The 22,381-nt window shown below is 37.7% G+C and overlaps 1 protein-coding gene across 9 annotated transcripts in view; it reads right to left on the bottom strand.

Annotated features, from left to right (window-relative positions):
• The window catches only part of ZC3H12B (zinc finger CCCH-type containing 12B), a 443,182-nt gene that overhangs the window by 75,537 nt on the left and 345,264 nt on the right, over positions 1 to 22,381 (bottom strand). For 5 of the 9 annotated variants that reach the window (XM_072744679.1, XM_025987640.2, XM_072744680.1 and 2 more), the window contains one exon: positions 6,428 to 7,189. In XM_072744679.1, coding sequence (XP_072600780.1) covers positions 6,428 to 7,035 — 608 coding nt within the window. In that variant the 5' untranslated portion in view covers positions 7,036 to 7,189. Of the gene's footprint in view, positions 1 to 6,427; positions 7,190 to 13,792; positions 13,884 to 22,381 lie in introns of all 9 variants that reach the window. The other 4 variants (XM_072744681.1, XM_072744683.1, XM_072744684.1 and 1 more) reach the window with 1 other exon arrangement.

The raw sequence follows: 22,381 nt of genomic DNA, 5'->3' as shown, positions 1-22,381 counted from the left end.
TTTCATCCTAAAGCAGCAGAATATACATTGTTTTTGAGTGTACATAGGACATTCTACAGAAAATATCACATACTGGGTCATAAACCAGCTCTCAACAAGTACAAAAAGATTAAGAGCATACAATGCATATTTTCAGACCACTCCTGTGAAACTTGAAGTCACCCACAAGAAAATATTTAGAAAGAACACAGATACATGGAGAGTAAAGAACATCCTACTAAAAAATTAATGGGTTTACCAAGAAATTAAAAAAGAAATTATAAACTATATGGATGTTCCAAAATTTTTGGGATACAACAAAGACTGTCATAAGAGGGAAGTATATAACAACACCAGCCTATCTCATGAACCAAGAAAAGTCTCAAACACACAATATAGATCCAATAGGATCCAACAGTGCATTAAAAAGATTATTCACCATGACCAAGTGTAATTTATCCCCGGATGTAAGGCTGGTTCAACACTTGTAAAGCAATCAACATGATAGATCATATCAACAAGAGAAAAAACAAGAGCCATATGATTCTCTCAATAGATGCAGAGAAAGCTTTTGACAAAATACAGCATCCATTCCTGATCAAAACTCTTCAGAGTGTAGGGATAGAGGGAACATTCCTCAGCATCTTAAAAGCCATCTACGAAAATGAGAATGTAATGTATGGCATAAGGAATATAATATTATATATATAATAGTCAATCATATTTTAATGACTTTGTAGGATGACAGATGGTAGGTAGGCTTATTGTGGTGACCATTTTGTTGTGTATATAAGTAACACATCACTACGTTGTACATATGAAACTAATACAATATAGTATGTCAATTATTATTCAATGAAATGTCTAATTATTATAAGAGTAATGTATATTTATAATGTACAATGTGGAAAATACATAAAATATAAAGAAAAATCCTTGCAGGATATGTTTTACTACCTCTCAGAGACAAACATTGTTAATATTTTGATACATCTTTTTTTAAAAGATTTTATTTATTTATTCATGAGAGACACACACAGAGAGAGAGGCATTGACACAGGCAGAAGGAGAAGCGGTCTCCATGCAGGGAGCCTGATGTAGGACTCAATCCCGGGACTCCAGGATCATGCCCTGGGCCGAAGGCAGGTGCTAAACCCTGTGCCGCCCAGGGATCCCATATTTTGATACATCTTTATTCTGATATACATTTTTATCATACTGAGAATTATCATGTTAAAAAATGTAAAATGCCTATAGCATTCCATTGAAATATATTAAAATAATGCCACTAGTGCATTCCATGAATTGTACCAAATGCCTAATAGAAATCAGAATTCAGTTTTGACATTTATGAAGGTAGTAAATGGTAAATGTCTGTTCAGGTCTTTTGCCCACTTTTAATCAAATTATTTATTTTTTTGGCATTGAATTCTATGATGTTTTTTTGAAAAAATTATGAAGTCCTATATAAGGGCCCAGTATGAAAAGTTTAGTGCCAATAAATATTTGAGGAATGAATAAATGAAAAAGTAGTAGCAAATAAAGTGATTCTTGCAAGATGACCTGTTTTAGCCCCAATTCACAAGATATTATTTTGCAATTAAAAAAGTTCGTATCTAAAAATCTACCTAAAATGCAGTCTAAAGACCTGGACCTGCAAGTTACCAAGTGTCTTGGTGACAGTATATCTCACTTTGCTCTGCAACGGCTTAGATACATTTTATGATCCAGGTTTTAAGCTAGATTCTGTCTAGTAGATGGATCACTGACATTTCCCTCTGCCCTTTCTTTAGGGTTTAAATGATGGCTTGGAAAAGCAAGCTTATAACCATGGTGCTATTATTAGGCTTGCTTGTTAAACACAGGTCTAAGCCTAGTATATCAATAAAACAAATACTTATTTAAAAAAATTCGGTTTTTCTCAGACTTAAAGAATATGATTCCATTTACATTTGAAAGCCTTAACTCCTCTGAAATGGATTTTTCCCCCAAGGAGGCAGTTTTCACAATTAGCATACCCTTTAGGATCTTAACATATATCAGTATGTGAATCACAGGTATACCACTACTGCAAATATTAAGCAAATGTTGTAGACAAGGAACAAAGCATCATGGTTTCAATGCAGGCTCACATAGCACACTGAGAAACAGTAGGTATTGATATGTAGTTTGTCTAAGAAGTTTTAACCTTTTTAACAAGATTTTATTATTTATTTGACAGAGAGAGAGAGAGAAAACAAGAGAGGGCATGCATAAGCAGGGGGAGAGGCAAAGGAAGAAGTCAGCTCCCACTGAGCAGGGAGCTCCATGTGGGGCTTGATCCCAGAACCCTGGGATCATGACCTGAGCCCAAGGCAGACATTTAACCCAGTAAGCCACCAGGCGCTCCTAGGAAGTACTAATCTAATGATAAAACTACAACTAACCAATGGGGAAAAGAAGCCGTATTTAGATTAATAGCACTAACAAAGTCATAAGCAGACTATGGCACTGAACTTTGACCATGTGAAATGTGATTGCAGGATAAATGGGACTCATCAGTAACTAATCTAGTCAGAAAAGGAAAGAGATACTAACAAGGACACAGCTGGAAATTTTAGAAAATCATGTGGCCCACTATGCACTACTTTAATATGCTCCTAAAAATAAGGTTTAGTCCTGCTTTTATTTTGCTTCATTTAAATTGGGTGAGCAATCTTTAATTTTGCAAAGCAACTCCTACAGGAGACAAAAGTCCATCTTCCTATCAGTATGACAGTTTGCTACTGGCATAGACTAGATATGTTGAAACCAATTACCTTGGTAATTAATCTCTTCAGTATTCCTTACAAAGCAAAGGAATCATACTACAGTATCTTTTATAACCAGCAATCCTCGAACAGAAGTCCAAAGACAAGGAAGGTCTTATATTACCATGAAGTCAAAGTCCTCAAACAAGTCCTGGGTTCTTATCATCCTTACATTTGAAACAAAACAAAACAAAACAAAACAAAACAAAAACACTTAAAGAAGTATAGGACACTTGACGGGATGAGCACTGGGTGTTTTTCTGTATGTTGGTAAATTGAACACCAATAAAAATTAATGTGGTTTATGTATACAATGGAATATTACTCAGCGATTAGAAACGACAAATACCCACCATTTGCTTCAACGTGGATGGAACTGGAGGGTATTATGCTGAGTGAAATAAGTCAATCGGAGAAGGACAAGCAGTGTATGTTCTCATTCATTTGGGGAATATAAATAATAGTGAAAGGGAATATAAAGGAAGGGAGAAGAAATGTTGGGAAATATCAGGAAGGGAGACAGAACATAAAGACTCCTAACTCGGGGAAACGAACTAGGGGTGGTGGAAGGGGGGAGGAGGGCGGGTGTTGGAGGGGAATGGGTGACGGGCACTGAGGTGGACACTTGACGGGATGAGCACTGGGTGTTTTTCTGTATGTTGGTAAATTGAACACCAATAAAAATTAATTTAAAAAAAAAAAAAAGAAGTATAGGCCTTGGGAAATTGGTCCAATATAAGGTGTTTTGGATGGTTTAGTTTGGCAGATCCCATAACTCTTACCCTCAGAAATTACTCTAGTTTTTGCCTATTAGGAGAAGAGCAGAGTTACCATTGGCCCTTTGAACATAGAGATCACCTTCTGCTTTTCACTGGGCCACTGCCTCATTCTGATTACTTTATTATTGTGCACAAATCATTTAAATTTCTTGTTGCTCTGATTCTAGTTTTCCTAAGTGAAACAGGGGAGATGTCTAACCTTTTTCACCCACCTTGTGACTATGCAGCCATGATTTAAAAGTTTGGAAAAGGAAATCTGTAAATGTATTCTCTGCTACCAGGAAGAATGCTAAATATTCTTTTAAGATTGAATTTATTTATTTGAGAGATAGAGCGAGAAAGAGCATTAGAGCTGGGGGAAGGGCAGAAGGACAAGCTGACTCCCCACTGAGAGGGGAACCCAAGGTGGGACTCAATCCCAGGACCCTGAGATCAAAACCTGAGCCAAAGTCAGACACTGACTGAACCACCCAGGCGTTCCTCAAATATCCTTAATAATAGTCACAGACTATTGCATTATATTGTCAAAGAATCATTGGAGTCAGATTCAGATTTTAATACAAGAATTGTCATTTACCTTGGGCAGTTATTCAACCTCTCTGAGCCTAATTATTCCCTTTTTGTAAGGTTTTTAGTGAGGATTAAATCAGGCATACAAAAGTGCCTGACACTTGTGATGAGCAGTGGGTATCATAGGTAAATGATGAATCACTAAATTCTATACCTGAAACACTGTATGTTAATTAACTGGAATTTAAATAAAAACTTGAAAAAAGAAAAAACATAACAGATATTTATAAATGTTAGTTTCATTTAATTCACTTGAAACCAAAAGACTTAAATTCAAGTTCCCACTTTGCTATTTTACTATACTATATCAAATGACCTCAAGAAAATCATTGAACCTTGATGAACTCTAGTTTTCTCAACTGTAAAATATTGTTGCTGTGAGGATTAAATAACTATATACTAAAGTGTACCTCCAGATAGCCTGCTAGGCAACTCCTGCATAGAGTAATAGTATTCATAAGACTTGTGCTATCCCTACTTCCTCTGTAGGAGCATCCAATAGTGTACTATGTGCTGTGAGGAAAACAAGGGAGGCATAAAATAAGACCCTTGCTTTCAAGGACAATGGGATAATCAAATGAAAAACTTGTTAGTCTAATGCTTCTTACTTATGTTCTGATTGTGTACAGTCTTATATTCCAACGAGTTCATCAAGCAATGATAGACTCAGTAGGAAACAGATTCCTGATCATTGGGAATTTTAAAAAAAGATTTATTTCTTTATTTGAGAGAGAGAGAGAGTGGGGGAGGGGCATAAGGGTAGAGAATCTCAACTGACTCCTCACCTGATGTGGGGCTTGATCTCACGACCCTGAGATCATGACCTGAGCCAAAACTAAGAGTCAGATGCTTAACCATGAGATCATGACCTGAGTCAAAACTAAGAGTCAGATGCTTAACCGACTGAGCCACCCAGAAGCCCCAAACATTGGGAATTTTTTTTAACATTGGGAATTTTAAGCAAAGCTGGATGACAACTCATCTTATAAACAGAAGGAGGTTTTTATTTTGATTAAGTCACTATAGTTTATTTTTGCTTTTGAAAAAAAAAACAAAAAAGAAATGGAAGTGGGATTCCTGAAGATCTCTGACATGAAATAAAAAACTATATGAAAAAATATGAAATAAAGTATGAAGGCACTCTTGGTTATGTATTACTTTATTATTGCTGCTATAGAAAAATCACCATATATTTAGTATCTTAAAATAATCTTATTTTTGGGTTTAGGAGGTCAGAATTCTAAAATCAATTTTCTCCCAAGGCTGTGTTGCTTCTGTAGGCTTCAAGAAAGAATCTGTTTCCTTGCCATTTTCCGTTTCTGGAGGTTGCCCACATTCCTTGGTTCATGGCTTCTTTCTTATATCATCTGACCTCTTGTTTCAGTCTTATATCATCTGACCTCTTGTTTCAGTCTTATATCATCTGACCTCTTGTTTCACATCTACTACTCATTCTTATCCTGCTGCCTCCTTTTCTCTTATAAGGGCCTTGTGTGATTACAGTGAGTCCACCTTGATAAACCAGGATAATCTCACCTATCTTAAATCCTTAACTATCAAACCAGCAGAGTCACTTTTATCATTTAAGATATATTCACAGATTCCAGGGATTAGAATGTGGACATCTTTTAGGGGCTATTGTTCAACCTACCATAGGCACTGTAGCTAAGAGATAATCAATGGGATTTAAAAAGTCATGATGGTATTTATGGAGGCAGTACATCCTACAGGTATGAAGATAAGGAGGCAGTCACTCCTATGTTGGGAAATGACATAAGCACAAGAAGTGGGGGTAGAAACCAGCATAATTTATATGAGGCTATTAAAAAGACTGATGCAAATGCAGTAGGTGTGAAAAATACAACCTACTGGGAGGAGAGAAAGGTTAGATCACAAAGCCAGGCAAAAGAATCCAAATTTGGTAGAATGGCAATTGAGAGTTACCACAAGCTCCCAAGTGAGCCCTCACATGATGTTACAAAAGCAGGATTCACAGGATGATTGGTCCAGGCAAGCAAATGTGGGAAGAGGAACCCCATGAAGAACAAAGATTGAATTATTGTGTCTACTGAAGCATCACTGATGTCTAAGCTGATTTTTAGAGTACCTGAAAATAAATTGCCAACAATTTCAAGGGAGAGAGAAAGGGCCAAGGCAGGATCATTTTAGTCTCTCTCCACCTACTAGAGCACAAGCCACAGACAACAAACAAGGGCCTCTCATAGCACTTTGTGAAGGAAGATGATTTCTATGAGTTTAAGGAAGTTTATTTCTTTCTTTTTTAAAAGAGCAAAAATATACCACACTTACCTCATTGCCACATTACTTCCATCTATGACAACTGGTCTCAAATTTTCACTGTTGTCTATTTCATCTTCAAGAGACAGTTCAGGGCTTGCAATCTCTCTGGAGCTGGGACCCCGAGGTACTAACAGACTCAAGCTGACCTGCCCTTCCGAATCACCTTTGTTCCCAAGTCTGACAAGCTCTGCCAACACATCATTAATAAGTGATTCTGGGCCCAGCTTGTTCAATACTGATTGAATCTGTGCCTCTGCATAGCCTAGCTTTAGAGCAAACTCCATCTTGGCTTGATATTCCTTTTCCAAGTCAAGCTTCCCATCTTGTAGAATGCTGCTCTGGGAGAAGCTTGGATGATCTAAGCAGGGTGATCTATAGAGCTGACGGTGTGGCTTAGAGGGAATCTCCTTTTTTTTCAACTGAGCATCTCCAGGTTGGTAGCAATTATCATTGTTGCTGCTCTTAAGGCTCATCTGTTCAGGGTCACTTTCAGAGTTCATCCACTCTTCAGAATCAGCATTGCTCTGCTCCATGCTGTCCTGTTTAGACTGTTGTTTCTCTTCCTTGGAGGCACTCTTCTCCATTTTTGGCGTCTCCACTGCAGCTGTGGCCGTCATCCCGTTCAGTGGGCAGTCTGAGGTGTAATTCACTCTTTCTTTTTAGCCCGCGTGGTATCCACATACGGTTACATTCCTTTGTGGTAAAATGTGGTGGTAGTGATGGTGCAAGAGTTTGCCTGTTTGATTTGGTATGTTCAGATGTTACCAGTACCTACAAATAAACAAATACACCACAATCATTTTTAGTAAAATTCTGGAAAAGCATTTCAGAATGCAAAGGTTTCTTTGTAAGAAACTACAGACTGTATGACATTTTATTTTTGTGCTTCAAATGATTGGACTCATCTTCCAATAAAAAAAAGAGAGACTCCAGTTCTTTAATAATTTTAGGCATAAAAATTTCAATTGTGGCAATAATGCTGTTATTCTCCTTCTCTTCACAGAATAAATCACACTATGTTTAACTGCCAATCATAACTTTGAGAAAAACAAAAAAAAATGGCATCTCAACGAGAGGAAAGAATATATATAACTTTGAAAGGACTCTCTTTTATCCTTTCTGCTGGGTAAATGTCCCCAAATCTCACACCAGATCCTTCTTGCTAAAGCTGAGTTCCACTCCTGAAGAGCACAACATCTCCAGCACTACTCATTGCAAAATATCAGGGACTCTATCTACAAGGCAAATTAGAAAACCATAAAATTGCTGTAAAATAATTGAAGAAGGTATAAGGTTACAAGTAGATGTGCTCCAGAATTTTTTAAAAAGGGTCTATGTACACTTATGAATTGTATCTGCAGCCTCTTTTATTTATTGCAATTGCATTTATTGTATCGTAAAGAGGAGAAAGTTAAGTCAACTTGCACAATAAACCAAAACATTTTTAAAATAATGTTAATTACAATAGAGAATCATGGACAATTTTATTTTTGAACTCCTCTCATCTACCACATCGGTTCCCACAGGTTTCAGTTCTAACTTGGCTAAAGTGTTTTTTTCTTAGCCTGAGCCTTGGTTTCCTGATATACAAAAAGAGAATCTTAATATTTACCTCACAGGACAAGGATTATGTAAGATGAATAAGGAAAGTGCTTTAAAAAGTGAACAGAACATATGGTAAGTTCTCAATATATGTAAAGGGCACAACAGATACCATCAAAGGACTGTTGATTTTTAAAGAAGTCTGACAGTGAGGCAAAGTCTGTAGACCTGTGATCACTGACAAACTTTTCAGACAGCAGCAGTGTTCACTAATCTAAAACCAGATTATGTAACCAATGTATTGGGGTTTTCCAGTTACCCTTTAGTAGTATTTATACAAACAAGAAGAGAGTCCACTAATAGCTCTATCTAAAAATAATATGGTTAACTGCATGTGTACATTAGGAATATCACATTTGGAAACATTATATGCACACATAATTGATATCTCAGAACTGATATTTAGGTAGAGTATGACTTCCATAATGATTATGCTACCACTTGTGACTTCAAAATTTTTCCCTTAATGAAATGTGTAGGCATCAATTTCACTTTCACTTCTCTATAATCTCTTATTTGAATTTTGAAGTCTATTTCTAAGTTCCACATTTACTATCTGACTTACATTTTATTCTCTTCAAAATAATTTCTAGTGCACATAGGACATTGGGATTTTCCCCTTGCATTTATTTGAAGCTCAAGGGTCACTTAAAAAGAGCTGTTTATAAGACTAACTGTGTATTTTCTTGGCAAACGAGAGGTACCTGCAGATTCCTAGTTAATGGATAATAGAATACTTTTCTCTATTCTCTTATATTTTGCTGTGTCCAAATTAGCATTGATGTGAGCACCTTTACCATGTTCATGTATAAAATACATTACATGATACATACAGTACATGTTTGTATATAATAGTAAATTTAAGGTCAGGAAAAATCCCATGACATAGGAAATCCTTATTGTAATACCTAGTTTTTATTATGAAAGTTTCCTACTCAATAATCTAAAGCAGAAGAGAAATAAATGACTTAGCAAACATAAACTTGGATTTACTTTTCAAAGATTTAAGAAGATTTTAAGAAAAATGTTTGAAGTGTGTCCTAAAACCTGCGTATGTGTGTAGGTGTCATGTGTTTTTTGTGTTTCTTTGTTAAACAATAGAAGCTTCTTGAGGCAAAGAGGGAAGGAATGTTTTTCATTGGAAAGAATAGTCACTGAGTGCCAGACACTGAAATAAGCCCTGGGTCTAGAAAGAGAAACCAGGATTGATCCTGTCTTCAAAGAACTTGCAAACTAATTGGCTCTAGAAAGTGCTAAAACAATTCTGTAGAGGGTGGTCATTTATTATTTTCTGAGCTGGGACTTTTGAGAATAAGAATATTATTAATAATTATCTCAGATCATTAGGCATAAATTAGATATGTCCCAGGCAAACCTGGATGTTTGGTTGTCCTTCAAGTTGCTTGAAAATTTCCATTCATATACAAAAGAGGGAATGTTAAATTCTGTCAGTAGAGTGAGAGACACAGGTAGTGGTTATAGAGGTTAGGAAAGAATTCAAGAAGAATATAATATTTGGGGTAATTTTCTGACTAATAAATTAATGAAATTTACTTAGTTCTGACTATGTGCCAGGAAAAACTTTAGGAGCTGGGGATATAAAAACAGAGATGGATCCTGATCTCAATGTTCTTATAGTGGTGATGGCAGGGAATGGAGACAGATAATAAAAAAATTACATAATTTATAATTACAAACTGTAACAAGTGATTAAATATTTTAAAAAAACTGTAAGCAGGTATCAATTGAACCTTAAAAGAAAGAGTAACAATTTGCTGAGCAGGGAAGAGTTTTCTAAATTATAAATATATGATTATATGACACTGTGCCTTAGTCAACACCTCATGCCTAATATTACTGGTAAGAAGTGATAAATGAAAGTATTGAGGATGGAAAAAGGAAAATAGTTACTTTTGCCCAAAAAGGAAGATAAAGGAGAAAAGTTTCAAAGATGATGTTCTATGGACAGGGATGTCCACTTTCACTGAAAGTCTTAGCCTGAGCAGTCAGACAACAAAAAGAAAAAAAAGTCATCCAAATTGGCAAGAAAGAAGTCAAACTGTCACTATTTGCAGATGACATGATACTCTATGTAGAAAACCTGAAAAAAATCTACCAAAAAATTGTTAGAACTAATGCAAATTCAGCAAAGTCACAGGACATAAAATCAACATACAGAAATCTGTTGTGTTTCTATACACCAATAATAAAGCAGCAGAAAAAGAAATCAAGGAATTGATCCCATTTACAACTGTACCAAAAACCATAAGATGCCTAGGAATCAGAGGCAAGAGATCTGTACTCTATAAAATAAGTTGAATAGGATACAAAGAAATGGAAAACCATTCCATACTCATGGACTGGAAGAACAAACATTGCTGAAATATCTATACTACCCAAAGCAATTTACACATTTAATCCAAGCCCTTTCAAAGTTCCACCATCATTTTTCACAGAGCTAGAACAAAGAATTCCAGACTTCAAGCTATATTATAAAGCTTTAGTCGTCAATACAGCATGATACTGGCACAAAAACAGATACATAGATCAATGGAAAAGAATAAAAAGCTCAAAAATGGACCCACAATTATATGGTCAATTAATCATCAACAAAGCAGGAAAAAATACCCAAAGGAAAAAGATGGTCTCTTCAATAAATGTTTTTGGGAAACTGGACAGCAACACATAGAAGAATGAACCTGGACCACTTTCTTACATCATACACAAAAATAAATTCAAAGTGGTTGAAAGATCTAAATGTGAGACTTGAAACCATAAAAATCCTAGAGGAGAACACAGGCAAAAATCAACCTCTTTGACCTCAGCCATAGCAACTTCTTCTTTTTTTTTTTTTTTGCCATAGCAACTTCTTACTAGACACACCACCAAAGGCAAGGAAACAAAAGCAAAAAATTAACTATTGGGACCTCATCAAGATAAAAAGCACAATGAAGAAGACAATCAAAAAAAGTAAAAGATAGCCTATAGAATGGGGAAGATATTTGAAAATTACATATCTAATAAAGGGCTAGTATCTAGAATCTATAAAAATTTATCAAACTTAACACCCCAAAACAAAATAATCCAGTTAAGAAATGGGCAGTAGACAAGAATAGACACTTTTCCACAGAAGACATATAAATGGTCAGCAGACATATGAAAAAATGCTCAATATCACTCATCATCCGGGAAATACAAATCAAAACTACAATGAGATACCACCTCACACCTGTAAGAATGGCTAAAATTAACAACACAAGAAACAAAAAATATTGGTGAAGATGAGGAGAAAGGAGAACCCTCTTGCACTCTTCTTGGGAATGCAACTGGTGCAGCCACTCTGGAAAACAGTACTGAGGTTCCCCAAACAGATAAAAATAAAACTACCCTATGTCCTAGAAGTTGTACTACTATGTATTTGGACAAAAGAAACAAAAATGCAGATTCAAAAGCATACATGCACCACAATGTTTGTAGCAGCATTATCAACAAAAGCCAAACTATGGAGAGAGCCCAAATGTCTATTGACTGATGAATGGATCAAGAAGATTTGGTATATATACACAAAAGGAATATTATTCAGCCATCAAAAAGAATGATACCTTGTCATTTGCAATGACCTGGGTGGTGATAGAGTGTATTATGCTAAGCAAAATAAGTCAGTCAGAGAAAGACAAATACTATACGACTTCACTCATATATGGAATTTAAGATATAAAACATGAACACATGGGAGGGGGGAAAGAGAGATGGAAACAAATCATAAGAGACTTAAAGATAAGGAAAAAACTGAGACTTGATGGTGGGAGATAGGTGGGGGGTGGGCTAGATAGGTGATGGATATTAAAGAGAGCATTTGTTTTGATGAACACAGGTTGTTGCATGTAAGTGATGAATCACTGAATTCTACTCCAGAAGCCAATAATGCACTGTATGTTAACTGCCTAAAATTTAAATTTAAAAAAAGGGAAATTAGAATTCACATTAGGTAAAGGATTGCCAAAAAACAATTCCTTGCTCCCAAACCTGAAACGAACAAATGTTATTCTTCTGTAAGTTGAGAAAATTGGGAAGTGAATTTTGTGAACCATCATCTGAATTTTTTTTTTTTGTAAATGTGGAAAGTGGAAATTTTTCCCAGAGAATTATCCAAAGGGTGGATACAGAGGTCCCCATTTAACAAGATAAAGGAGAGGGATGAGAGAGAAGAAAACACTGAGAGTAGTGCTCACCAGAAGCAACAATCAGTTCATAGAGAAAAATTTTTGTCCAACTAACCATGCATTGGTCCCCCTTTATACATAGCAGTTATGTTACAAGATTCCCAATAGATGCCTGAAACCATGGGTAGTGCCAAAACCTACACATACACTATGTTTTTTCCTTTATATACATTCCTATGATAAAGTTTAATTTGTAAAATAGGTAAAGTAAGAGATTGACAACAGTAACTAACAATAAAATGGAACAATTTATAACAAAAATTTATAACAAAATAAATAAATAATAAATAAAAACCTAAAAAGCAGACCAACATATGCAGGCAAAAACTGCTGACATTAACCTTAATGAATTACTACCAAGAAAGTAAAGTCTTCCCTTCTCATTCAGTCTGCTCGTTGTACTTTCTTCATTCACTTCCTCTTTCTCACCTTTGTATTATTAAATACAGTTCACTTGTATTGCACTTAAAGCACTTTTTCAAGATAAATCTTTAGGTTCTACTACAAACTCCACTTCATCTTTTCCAAAATCTGCCAAACCAACACCATGTTTGAAGACAGAAACATCTGCCCATATCTACTGAGCCAAAACCACTGGAAATGTTTTAAAAAGCTCAAAACCCATGTAGGACAGAGCTGCCCAGAAGTAGCCAAGTCAAGAAGAAAATATTAAATTCTCAATGATCTACATGTGGCTGAGCCACCTTATTATTTGTGAAGGTGTTAAATCTCAATCTGTGTCCTGGGAGATGTGTTATGAGAGAGATACAGGGACACCTAGTTAGACAACTACCCTTCCCTTTCCCTTCTAGCATTTTTTTTTCATAATAGAGATTCTCAAAGAAAATACACATATCAAAAGTTAACTACTATGTATGATTTTTGTTGGGGCCTAGAAAAATGAGAAAGAACATATTTCACTGACCATAAGAATATCAAGTTGTTTTCTTGGATTCTACACTTAGAACTGTACAATTGTTTTTAGAATTAGCTTTAAAGAGAACAGATCCAAATATATACTGTATAAAGCCATCACATTTTACTTTAAGAATGGAAAATAGGGGATCCCTGGGTGGCTCAGTGGTTTAATGCCTGCCTTTGGCCTAGGGCATGATCCTGGAGTCCCAGGATCGAGTCCCACATTGGGCTCCTTCCATGGAACCTGCTTCTCCCTCTGCCTGTGTCTCTGCCTCTCTCTCTGTCTCTGGGTCTTTCATGAATAAATAAATAAAAATCTTTTAAAAAATTAAGAGTGGAAAATAAGGGTTGCCTGGGTGCTCAGTTGTTTAAGCATCTGACTCCATTTCAGCTCAGACCATAATCTCAGGGTCATAAGAATGAGCCCTCTGTGGGGCTCCATATTCAGTGAGATTCTGCTGGAGATTCTTTCCTTCTCCCTCTACCCAACCTCCTGCTCATGTTCTTTCTCTCTCTAAAATAAGTAAGTAAATTAATTAATAAATGAACAAAATATTTTAAAAAGTAGAAAATAATAGGCATGAAATATAAATAATAAAATATAATAAAATAATAAAATATAGTTACTTACATTTACGTTGTCCAGTAAAGTTGCCTAAGTGCTTTCACATACATGCTTTAAATCAACTGGATGCTTTAAATCAACTGGGGCACATGGTTACCTACATAACCCAGATTTGAATTGTTATGACTTATATATCTCACTTTTCAATTCCCTATGTCAAGTACATCAGCTAAAGAAGTCACATAAATCCTAGGGAGAAACATAAGATGTGAGCTCTTTCAATGATTAGAAAGGAAAATGGTTAGGAATTTTTACTGATTCTCAAAATGAAAAAGATTCACCTGAAAGAAATCTGAGGAAATTAAAAATCCAAATCTTCCCATTTTCATTTATATTAAATTAATTACAGACAGAAATTATATCAAAAAAGAGATAAAGACTTGCTTTCCTGCTTCTTCAACCTCCAATTACACTCACTTGTTCATGTCCTCTTGAATGGTTTACACGTTGTAATACTTAGCAAAGAAATAAGAAAAAGGAGTAGCATATTTTCTGTGGTTTGTAAAAATGGGATTTTCCTCAAGCAATAAGAACATGCTTGTCAGCCTGTCCTCCAAAATAAAATTCCTAAAGCAATGCAATTCTTAAATGCATTCCCAAAATGATGCATGTCACAGCAAAAATGTTCATGACCAGAGGTAAGTACAACTGAGGTATTCAAAATTTTGTATTTCATTTCAAAGCTATGCATGATTAAGCAGCCTCAAGTCTTGTCCCTTGCTCCCACATCAAATGTTGAAGTTTTAGACAAAATGTTTATAGGAAAGTAACAATCTGTTGACTTTTATTATCCATTTATCCTTTAGGATTTCAAACATAATAGACACATAATTTTATTTCAAGACCCATTATTCTTAGGTTTTGAACTGGGGTTCATTTTCCTGCTACCTTTTACCACTACTCACTTCATCAGGAAAGATTAACACAGCACATGTAAAACATCCTGCTCTACATACAGTCCATTTTCCAGATGAACTAAAAGTAGTGGAAAATGTAACCATAATTTATACTGGATTTAATCTTCCATTTAATAAAAAACACTTCTAAAGTTCAGTCTCCTAGAAGGACAAAGAAATTGTGGGTTACGTACTTACTATTTTTTTCTTTCTATAAGAGGGTCTAAAGAAAGATCAGTTGAAATTCATATGAGGAAACTGCCTTGTACATTACTGGAGAAAGTCTCTGTAAGAGTAACTGTGCAGTAACTGTGTGTTCTCTGGCCACTAGTGATAGCTGGGGAGCTGTTATAAAAGTAGTTTCTCCAGAAACTATGGCCACTTCCATGACTCATTGGTGAAGCTTCTTATCTGTTTCTTTTGCTCTCTTCTCCCATTTCCCCCCACCCTTTCCTTCCTCTCCCTTCTCTCTTTTTCTCTCTGCCCCACGTGCTCCACCTCCAGAGTCTCTTCATCATTAGCTATGAGGAAATGTGGCTGTTTTATCCTACTTACAGTAAATCGAAAACATAGTGCCCATCATAACTTTAATAGCAATAAACATAACTTGAGCATCTCATTAAGTTAATAATACTGAGTTTGATCATTCGTCATTCTCTCCAATTCAATTGCTTTGAAAAATGAGCGGTAAAGAATGTATCTTATTTCCTTTCCTCCTACTCAATCATTAGACTAAAATTAGAAAGGAATCAATAATCAGGACAATTCCAAGGGGTAGCTGCAGAACTGAAGCCATGATATCAACTTAAGACTCATTAGTTCCAAATATTTTCAAGAGATAATTCAAAATGCTTTGGGAGGAAGATTGGAGAGGGAGAAAAAGAGAGAGTGGAATGGTCTTTGAGGAGATTAGATTCTCCTGTCTTAGTTCTTCTTATTTCAACTAACACACTATTTGCTTTTACTTCCTTCTTCAGGAAGTTATGTATTTCTTTTCTACAATTGCTCTGATCCAGCTCAGTAGCAGCTATACTTCTGTGACCAGTAAACTTCATAAGAAATAGCTTTTAAATATTAAAATATTTCAGAGGCTTTCAGCATAAGAAATGGTTAATATGCAATATATGTTGTATTGAATAATATTTCAATAATGTTATGTCATAGGCACTCTTCTGGCTGTTCCAGGAACCCAGGGCACTGGTGAGCTTTCAAGGTACCAAGCCACAAAAGATTAAATATAGTAAGAAGCCTTTTGCATTTGAAATTAGAGTTGGAAGATCTGGGTACAAATTTTCCTTCTGTCACTTGCTAGAACTATGCAATATTTAAAAAATTTTTAATTCCAGTTAGTTAACATACAGTGTTATATTAGTTTCAGATGTACAATACAATGACTCAACATTTCCATACCTGTGCTCATCACAAGAAGTGTACTCTTTAATCCTCATCATCTATTTAACATATACCTCCACATAACTCCCCTCTGGTGACCATCAGTTTGTTCTCCATAATTTAAAGTCTATTTTTTTTGTTTCTCTCTCCTCCTCCTCCTCCTCCTCCTCCTCCTCCTCCTCCTGTTTGTTTTGTTTCTTAAGTTGCATGCATGAGTGAAATCACATGGTATTTGTCTTTCTCTGACTGACTTATTTCATGTAGCATAATATTCCCTAGCTTCATCAATGTCATTGGAAATGGCAAGATTGGGGAGGGGGCAAGAAGGCGAACGAGTAGGGACCCCAAGTCACCTGTCCCCACCAACTTGCCTAGATAACTTTTTTTTTAAGATTTACTTATTTATTCATGATAGAGAGAGGCAGAGAAACAAGCAAAGGGAAAAGCAGGCTCCATGCAGGGAGCCCAATGCAGGACCCAATCCCAGGTCTCCAGGGTCAAAGGCAGCTCCAAACCGCTGGGCCACCGGGGCGGCCCTATTTTGGGTTTTTTAAGATTTTTATTTACTTACTTACTTAATAAATTAATTTTTATTGGTGTTCAAATTACCAACATACAGAATAACACCCAGTGCTCATCCCGTCAAGTGTCCCATCAGTGCCTGTCACCCATTCACCCCCCCCCCCCGCCCACCTTCCTCCCCTTCCACCACCCCTAGTTCATTTCCCAGACTTAGGAGTCTTTATGTTCTGTCTTCAGTCCTGATATTTCCCACACATTATTTCTCCCTTCCCTTATATTCCCTTTCACTATTGTTTATATTCCCCAAATGAATGAGAACATACACTGTTTGTCCTTCTCTGATTGACTTACTTCACTCAGCATAATACCCTCCAGTTCCATCCACGTTGAAGCAAATGGTGGGTATTTGTCGTTTCTAATGGCTGAGTAATATTCCATTGTACACATAAACCACATCCTCTTTATCCATTCATCTTTCAATGGACACCGAGGCTCCTTTCACAGTTTGGCTATTCTGGACATTGCTGCTAGAAACATTGGGGTGTAGGTGTCCTGGCATTTCATTGCATCTGAATCTTTGGGGTAAATCCCCAACAGTGCAATTGATGGGTCGTAGGGCAGGTCTATTTTTAACTCTTTGAGGAACCTCCACACAGTTTTCCAGAGTGGCTGCACCAGTTCACATTCCCACCAACAGTGTAAGAGGGTTCCCTTTTCTCCGCATCCTCTCCAACATTTGTTGTTTCCTGCCTTATTAATTTTCCCCATTCTCACTGGTGTGAGGTGGTATCTCATTGTGGTTTTGATTTGTACTTCCCTGATGGCAAGTGATGCAGAGCATTTTCTCATGTGCATGTTGGCCATGTCCATGTCTTCCTCTGTGAGATTTCTCTTCATGTCTTTTGCCCATTTCATGATTGGATTGTTTGTTTCTTTGCTGTTGAGTTTAATAAGTTCTTTATAGATCTTGGAAACTAGCCCTTTATCTGATATGTCATTTGCAAATATCTTCTCCCATTCTGTAGGATGCCCCCAGATACGGTTTTCTTTTTTAAAATTCCCCTGGCTATTCGGGGTCTTTTCTGATTCCACACAAATCTTAAAATAATTTGTTCTAACTCTCTGAAGAAAGTCCATGGTATTTTGGATTGCATTAAACGTGTAAATTGCCCTGGGAAACATTGACATTTTCACAATATTAATTCTGCCAATCCATGAGCATGGAATATTTTTCCATCTCTTTGTGTCTTCCTCAGTTTCTTTCAGAAGTGTCCTGTAGTTTTTAGGGTATAGATCCTTTACCTCTTTGGTTAGGTTTATTCCTAGGTATCTTATGCTTTTGGGTGCAATTGTAAATGGGATTGACTCCTTAATTTCTCTTTCTTCAGTCTCATTGTTAGTGTATAGAAATGCCATTGATTTCTGGGCACTGATTTTGTATCCTGCCACGCTACCAAATTGCTGTATGAGTTCTAGCAATCTTGGGGTGGATGCTTTTGGGTTTTCTATGTATAGTATCATGTCATCGGTGAAGAGGGAGGGTTTGACTTCTTCTTTGCCAATTTGAATGCCTTTAATGTCTTTTTCTTGTCTGATTGCTGAGGCTAGGACTTCCAATACTATGTTGAATAGCAGTGGTGAGAGTGGACATCCCTGTAGTGTTCCTGATATTAAAGGAAAGGCTCCCAGTGCTTCCCCATTGAGAATGATATTTGCTGTGGGCTTTTCATAGATGGCTTTTAATATGTCGAGGAAAGTTCCCTCTATCCCAACACTCTGAAGTGTTTTGATCAGGAATGGATGCTGTATTTTGTCAAATGCTTTCTCTGCATCTAATGAGAGTATCATATGGTTCTTGGTTTTTCTCTTGCTGATATGATGAATCACATTGATGGTTTTATGAGTGTTGAACCAGCCTTGTGTCCCGGGAATATATCCTACTTGGTCATGGTGAATAATTTTCTTAATGTATTGTTGGATCCTATTGGTTAGTATCTTGTTGAGAATTTTTGCATCCATGTTCATCAGGGATATTGGTCTGTAATTCTCCTTTTTGGTGGGGTCTTTGTCTGGAATTGGAATTAAGGTGATGCTGGCCTCACAGAACGAATTTGGAAGTACTCCATCTCCATCTCTATCTTTCCAAACAGCTTTATTTTTTTTTTATTTTTTTTTATTTTTTATTATTTTTTTTTTCCAAACAGCTTTAGTAGAATAGGTATAATTTCTTCTTTAAACCTTTGATAGAATTCCCCTGGGAAGCCATCTGGCTCAGGACTCTTGTGTCATGGGAGGTTTTTGATGATTGCTTCAATTTCCTCCCTGGTTATTGGCCTGTTCAGGTTTTCTATTTCTTCCTGCTCCAGTTTTGGTAGTTTGTGGCTTTCCAGGAATGCGTCCATTTCTTCTAGATTGCCTAATTTATTGGCATAGAGCTGTTCATAATATGTTTTTAAAACAATGTATTTCCTTGTTGTTGGTAGTGATCTCCCCTTTCTCATTACTGATTTTATTAATTTGAGTCTTCTCTCTCTTCTTTTTAATAAGGTTGGCTTATGGTTTATGTATCTTATTAATTCTTTCAAAGAACCAACTCCTGTTTCTGTTGATCTGTTCCACAGTTCTTTTGGTCTCGATTTCATGGAGTTCTGCTCGAATTTTAATTAACTCTCTTATTCTGCTGGGCGTGGGGTCCATTTGCTGTTTTTTCTCTAGCTCCTTTAGGTGTAAGGTTAGCTCTGTATTTGAGTTCTTTCCAGTTTTTGAATGGATGCTTGTATTGCGATGTATTTCCCCCTCAGGACTGCTTTTGCTGCAACCCAAAGATTTTGAATGGTTGTATCTTCATTCTCATTAGTTTCCATGAATCTTTTTAATTCTTCCTTAATTTCCTGGTTCACCCTTTCGTCTTTTAGCAGGATGGTCCTTAACCACTACGTGATTGAGGTCCTTCCAAACTTCTTGTTTTGATTTAGTTCTAATTTCAAGGCATGATGGTTTGAGAATATGCAGGGGACTATCCTGATCTTTTGGTATCAGTTAATACCCAATTTGTGACGTAGTATGTGGTCTCTGCTGGAGAAAGTTCCATGTGCACTTGAGAAGAATATGTATTCAGCTGAGTTTTGATGTAAAGTTCTGTAGATATCTATGAAATCCATCTGGTCCAGTGTATCATTTATAGCTCTCGTTTCTTTGGAGATGTTGTGCTAGGAAGACCTATCGAGGGTAGAAAGATCTAGATTGAAGTCACCAAGTATAAGTGTATTATTATCTAAGTATGTCTTCACTTTGGTTATTAATTGATTGATCTATATGGCAGCTCCCACAATCGGGGCATATATATTGAGGATTGTTAAGTCCTCTTGTTGGATAGACCCTTTTAGTATGATATAGTGTCCGTCTTCATCTCTCACTACAGTCTTCGGAGTAAAGTTTAGTTTATCTGATATAAGGATGGCTACACCTGCTTTATTTTGCGGAACATTTGAATGGTAAATGGTTCTCCAACCTTTTGTTTTCAGACTATAGGTGTCCTTCTGTCTAAAATGAGTCTTTTGTAGACAACAAATAGATGGGTCCTGCTTTTTTATACAGTCTGAAACCCTGCACCTTTTGATGGGGTCATTAAGCCCATTCACATTCAGAGTTACTATTGACAGATATGAGTTTAGTGTCATCATGATACCTATTCAGTCCTTGTTTTTGTGGATTGTTCCACTGAACTTCTTCTTAAAGGGGAATTTTAAGCGTCTCCCTTAAAATTTCTTGAAGAGCTGGTTTGGAGGTCACATATTCTTTCAGTTCCTGTCTGTCTTGGAAGCTCTTTATCTCTCCTTCCATTTTGAATGAGAGCCTTGCTGGATAAAGTATTCTTGGTTGCATGTTCTTCTCATTTAGGACTCTGAATATATCCTGCCAACCCTTTCTGGCCTGCCAGGTCTCTGTGGAGACGTCTGCTGTTACCCTAATACTCCTCCCCATAAAAGTCAGGGACTTTTTGTCTCTTGCTGCTTTAAGGATCTTCTCTTTATCTTTGGAGTTTGGAAGCTCTTTATCTTTGGAGTTTGCAAGCGTTGAGGTGTTGAATGGTTTTTATTGATTTTAGGGGCGGATCTCTCTATTTCCTGGATCTGAATGCCTGTTTCCCTTCCCAGATTAGGAAAGTTCTCAGCTAGGATTTGTTCAAATACATATTCTGGCCCTCTGTCCCTTTCGGCGCCCTTGGGAACCCCGATTAAACATAGGGTTTTCTTCCTCAGGCTGTCGTTTATTTCCCTTAATCTATCTTCATGGTCTTTTATTTGTTTGTGTCTTTTTTCCTCAGTTTCCGTCTTTGCCATCAACTTGTCTTCTGTGTCACTCACTCTTTCTTCCACCTCGTTAAGCCTCGTCGTTAGGACTTCTAGCTTGGATTGCATCTCATTTAATTGATTTTTAATTTCTGCCTGATTGGATCTATATTCTGCAGTCATGAAGTCTCTTGAGTCCTTTATGCTTTTTTCTAGAGCCACCAGTATCTGTATAATAGTGCTTCTGAATTGGCTTTTTGACATTGAATTGTAATCCAGATTTTGTAACTCTGTAGGACAGAGGACTGTTTCTGATTCTTTCTTTTGAGGTGATGTTTTCCTTCTAGTCATTTTTCTTTGTGAAGAGTGGCCAAAAACTAGTTGTATTGGGAAAAGGAGAAAAAGAGAGAGAGAGAAGGAAAGAAAAGAGAAAAAAAAGAGAAAGAAGAAAAAAAAGGGAAAAAGAGAAGAAAAAGAGAAAGAAAAAGAAAGAAAGGTGAAAAAAATGGGGGTGGGGGAAGCAATGAGAAATCAAAAAGAAAGAAAAAAAACCAAAAAAACAAAAAAACAAAAACCACGGGGGAGTATCTTCTGATTCTGTATACTTTAAGTCCCTTGACTTCCCCTGGAACTGGTCCGTCTAGCTGGTCTTCTGGGGGAGGGGCCTGATGTGCTGATTTTTAGGTGTTAGCACTTGGGGGAGCTGCTCTGCCCCCTGCCTGTTGCAGGGCTGAGTGGGGGTTGTTTACCCCATGAGGCCCCAGGAGGAACAGCCACAATGGCTACAGCAGCTCTGGAAACCTGGATTCAGCCCCCGCAGTAACTCCGGGGCTCTCCATCTGTAGGGCCTGGAGGCTCCGGGGTGGAGCCGGTGATCTGCTGAGCTCGGGGCAGGAGCGTCCTTGCTGTCCTGGGCCCTCCCAGTCTCTGCCTGTCCCGGGGGAGGCCGGATCCTGGGCTGAGTCCCGGCACCCTGTGCTCTGGGGCCTGCGCTGTTGGATTTGGCTCCCGGCCGTGCAGCCCCCTCCGCGGAGCCGCCGCCTGAGCCCCTCGGAGCTGCTCACGGAGCCGGGCAGCCCCCTCCGCGGAGCCGCCGCCCGAGCCCCTCCGATCTGCTCCCAGAGCCAAGCAGCCCCCTCTGCGCGGAGCTTCTTCCTCTGCCCGAGCTGCCGCCGAGCTGCTCCCGGAGCTGCTCAGCCCCCTCCACGGAGCTGCCGCCGGAGTCCCTCCGAGCTGCTCCGGGGTCAATGTGTGCACGCTGCAGCCCTTAGGGAGCTCGGCGCACTCTCCTGGACGTGCAGGTGTCTGTTAGTGTCCCAGGGAGCCTGAGGGCATCCCCGCCCTCCTGGGTCCTGCTCTAACTCCCTGCGGGCGCCTTTCCGCCTGGGAAGGTTGGTGCAGCTCCTGCTCCTCCGGGACGGGGCTCTCCTGTCCTGGGGACACTAGTCCTGGCCTTAGCCTGGCTCCTCGCGGGGCCCCTCCTCCTTGGAGGC

The sequence above is a fragment of the Vulpes vulpes genome, chromosome X, assembly GCF_048418805.1.
Source record: "Vulpes vulpes isolate BD-2025 chromosome X, VulVul3, whole genome shotgun sequence".
Classification (NCBI taxonomy): Eukaryota; Metazoa; Chordata; class Mammalia; order Carnivora; family Canidae; genus Vulpes; species Vulpes vulpes.
Note: the sequence above shows the minus strand (reverse complement) of the source record. Positions and strands in the feature narration are given on the sequence as shown.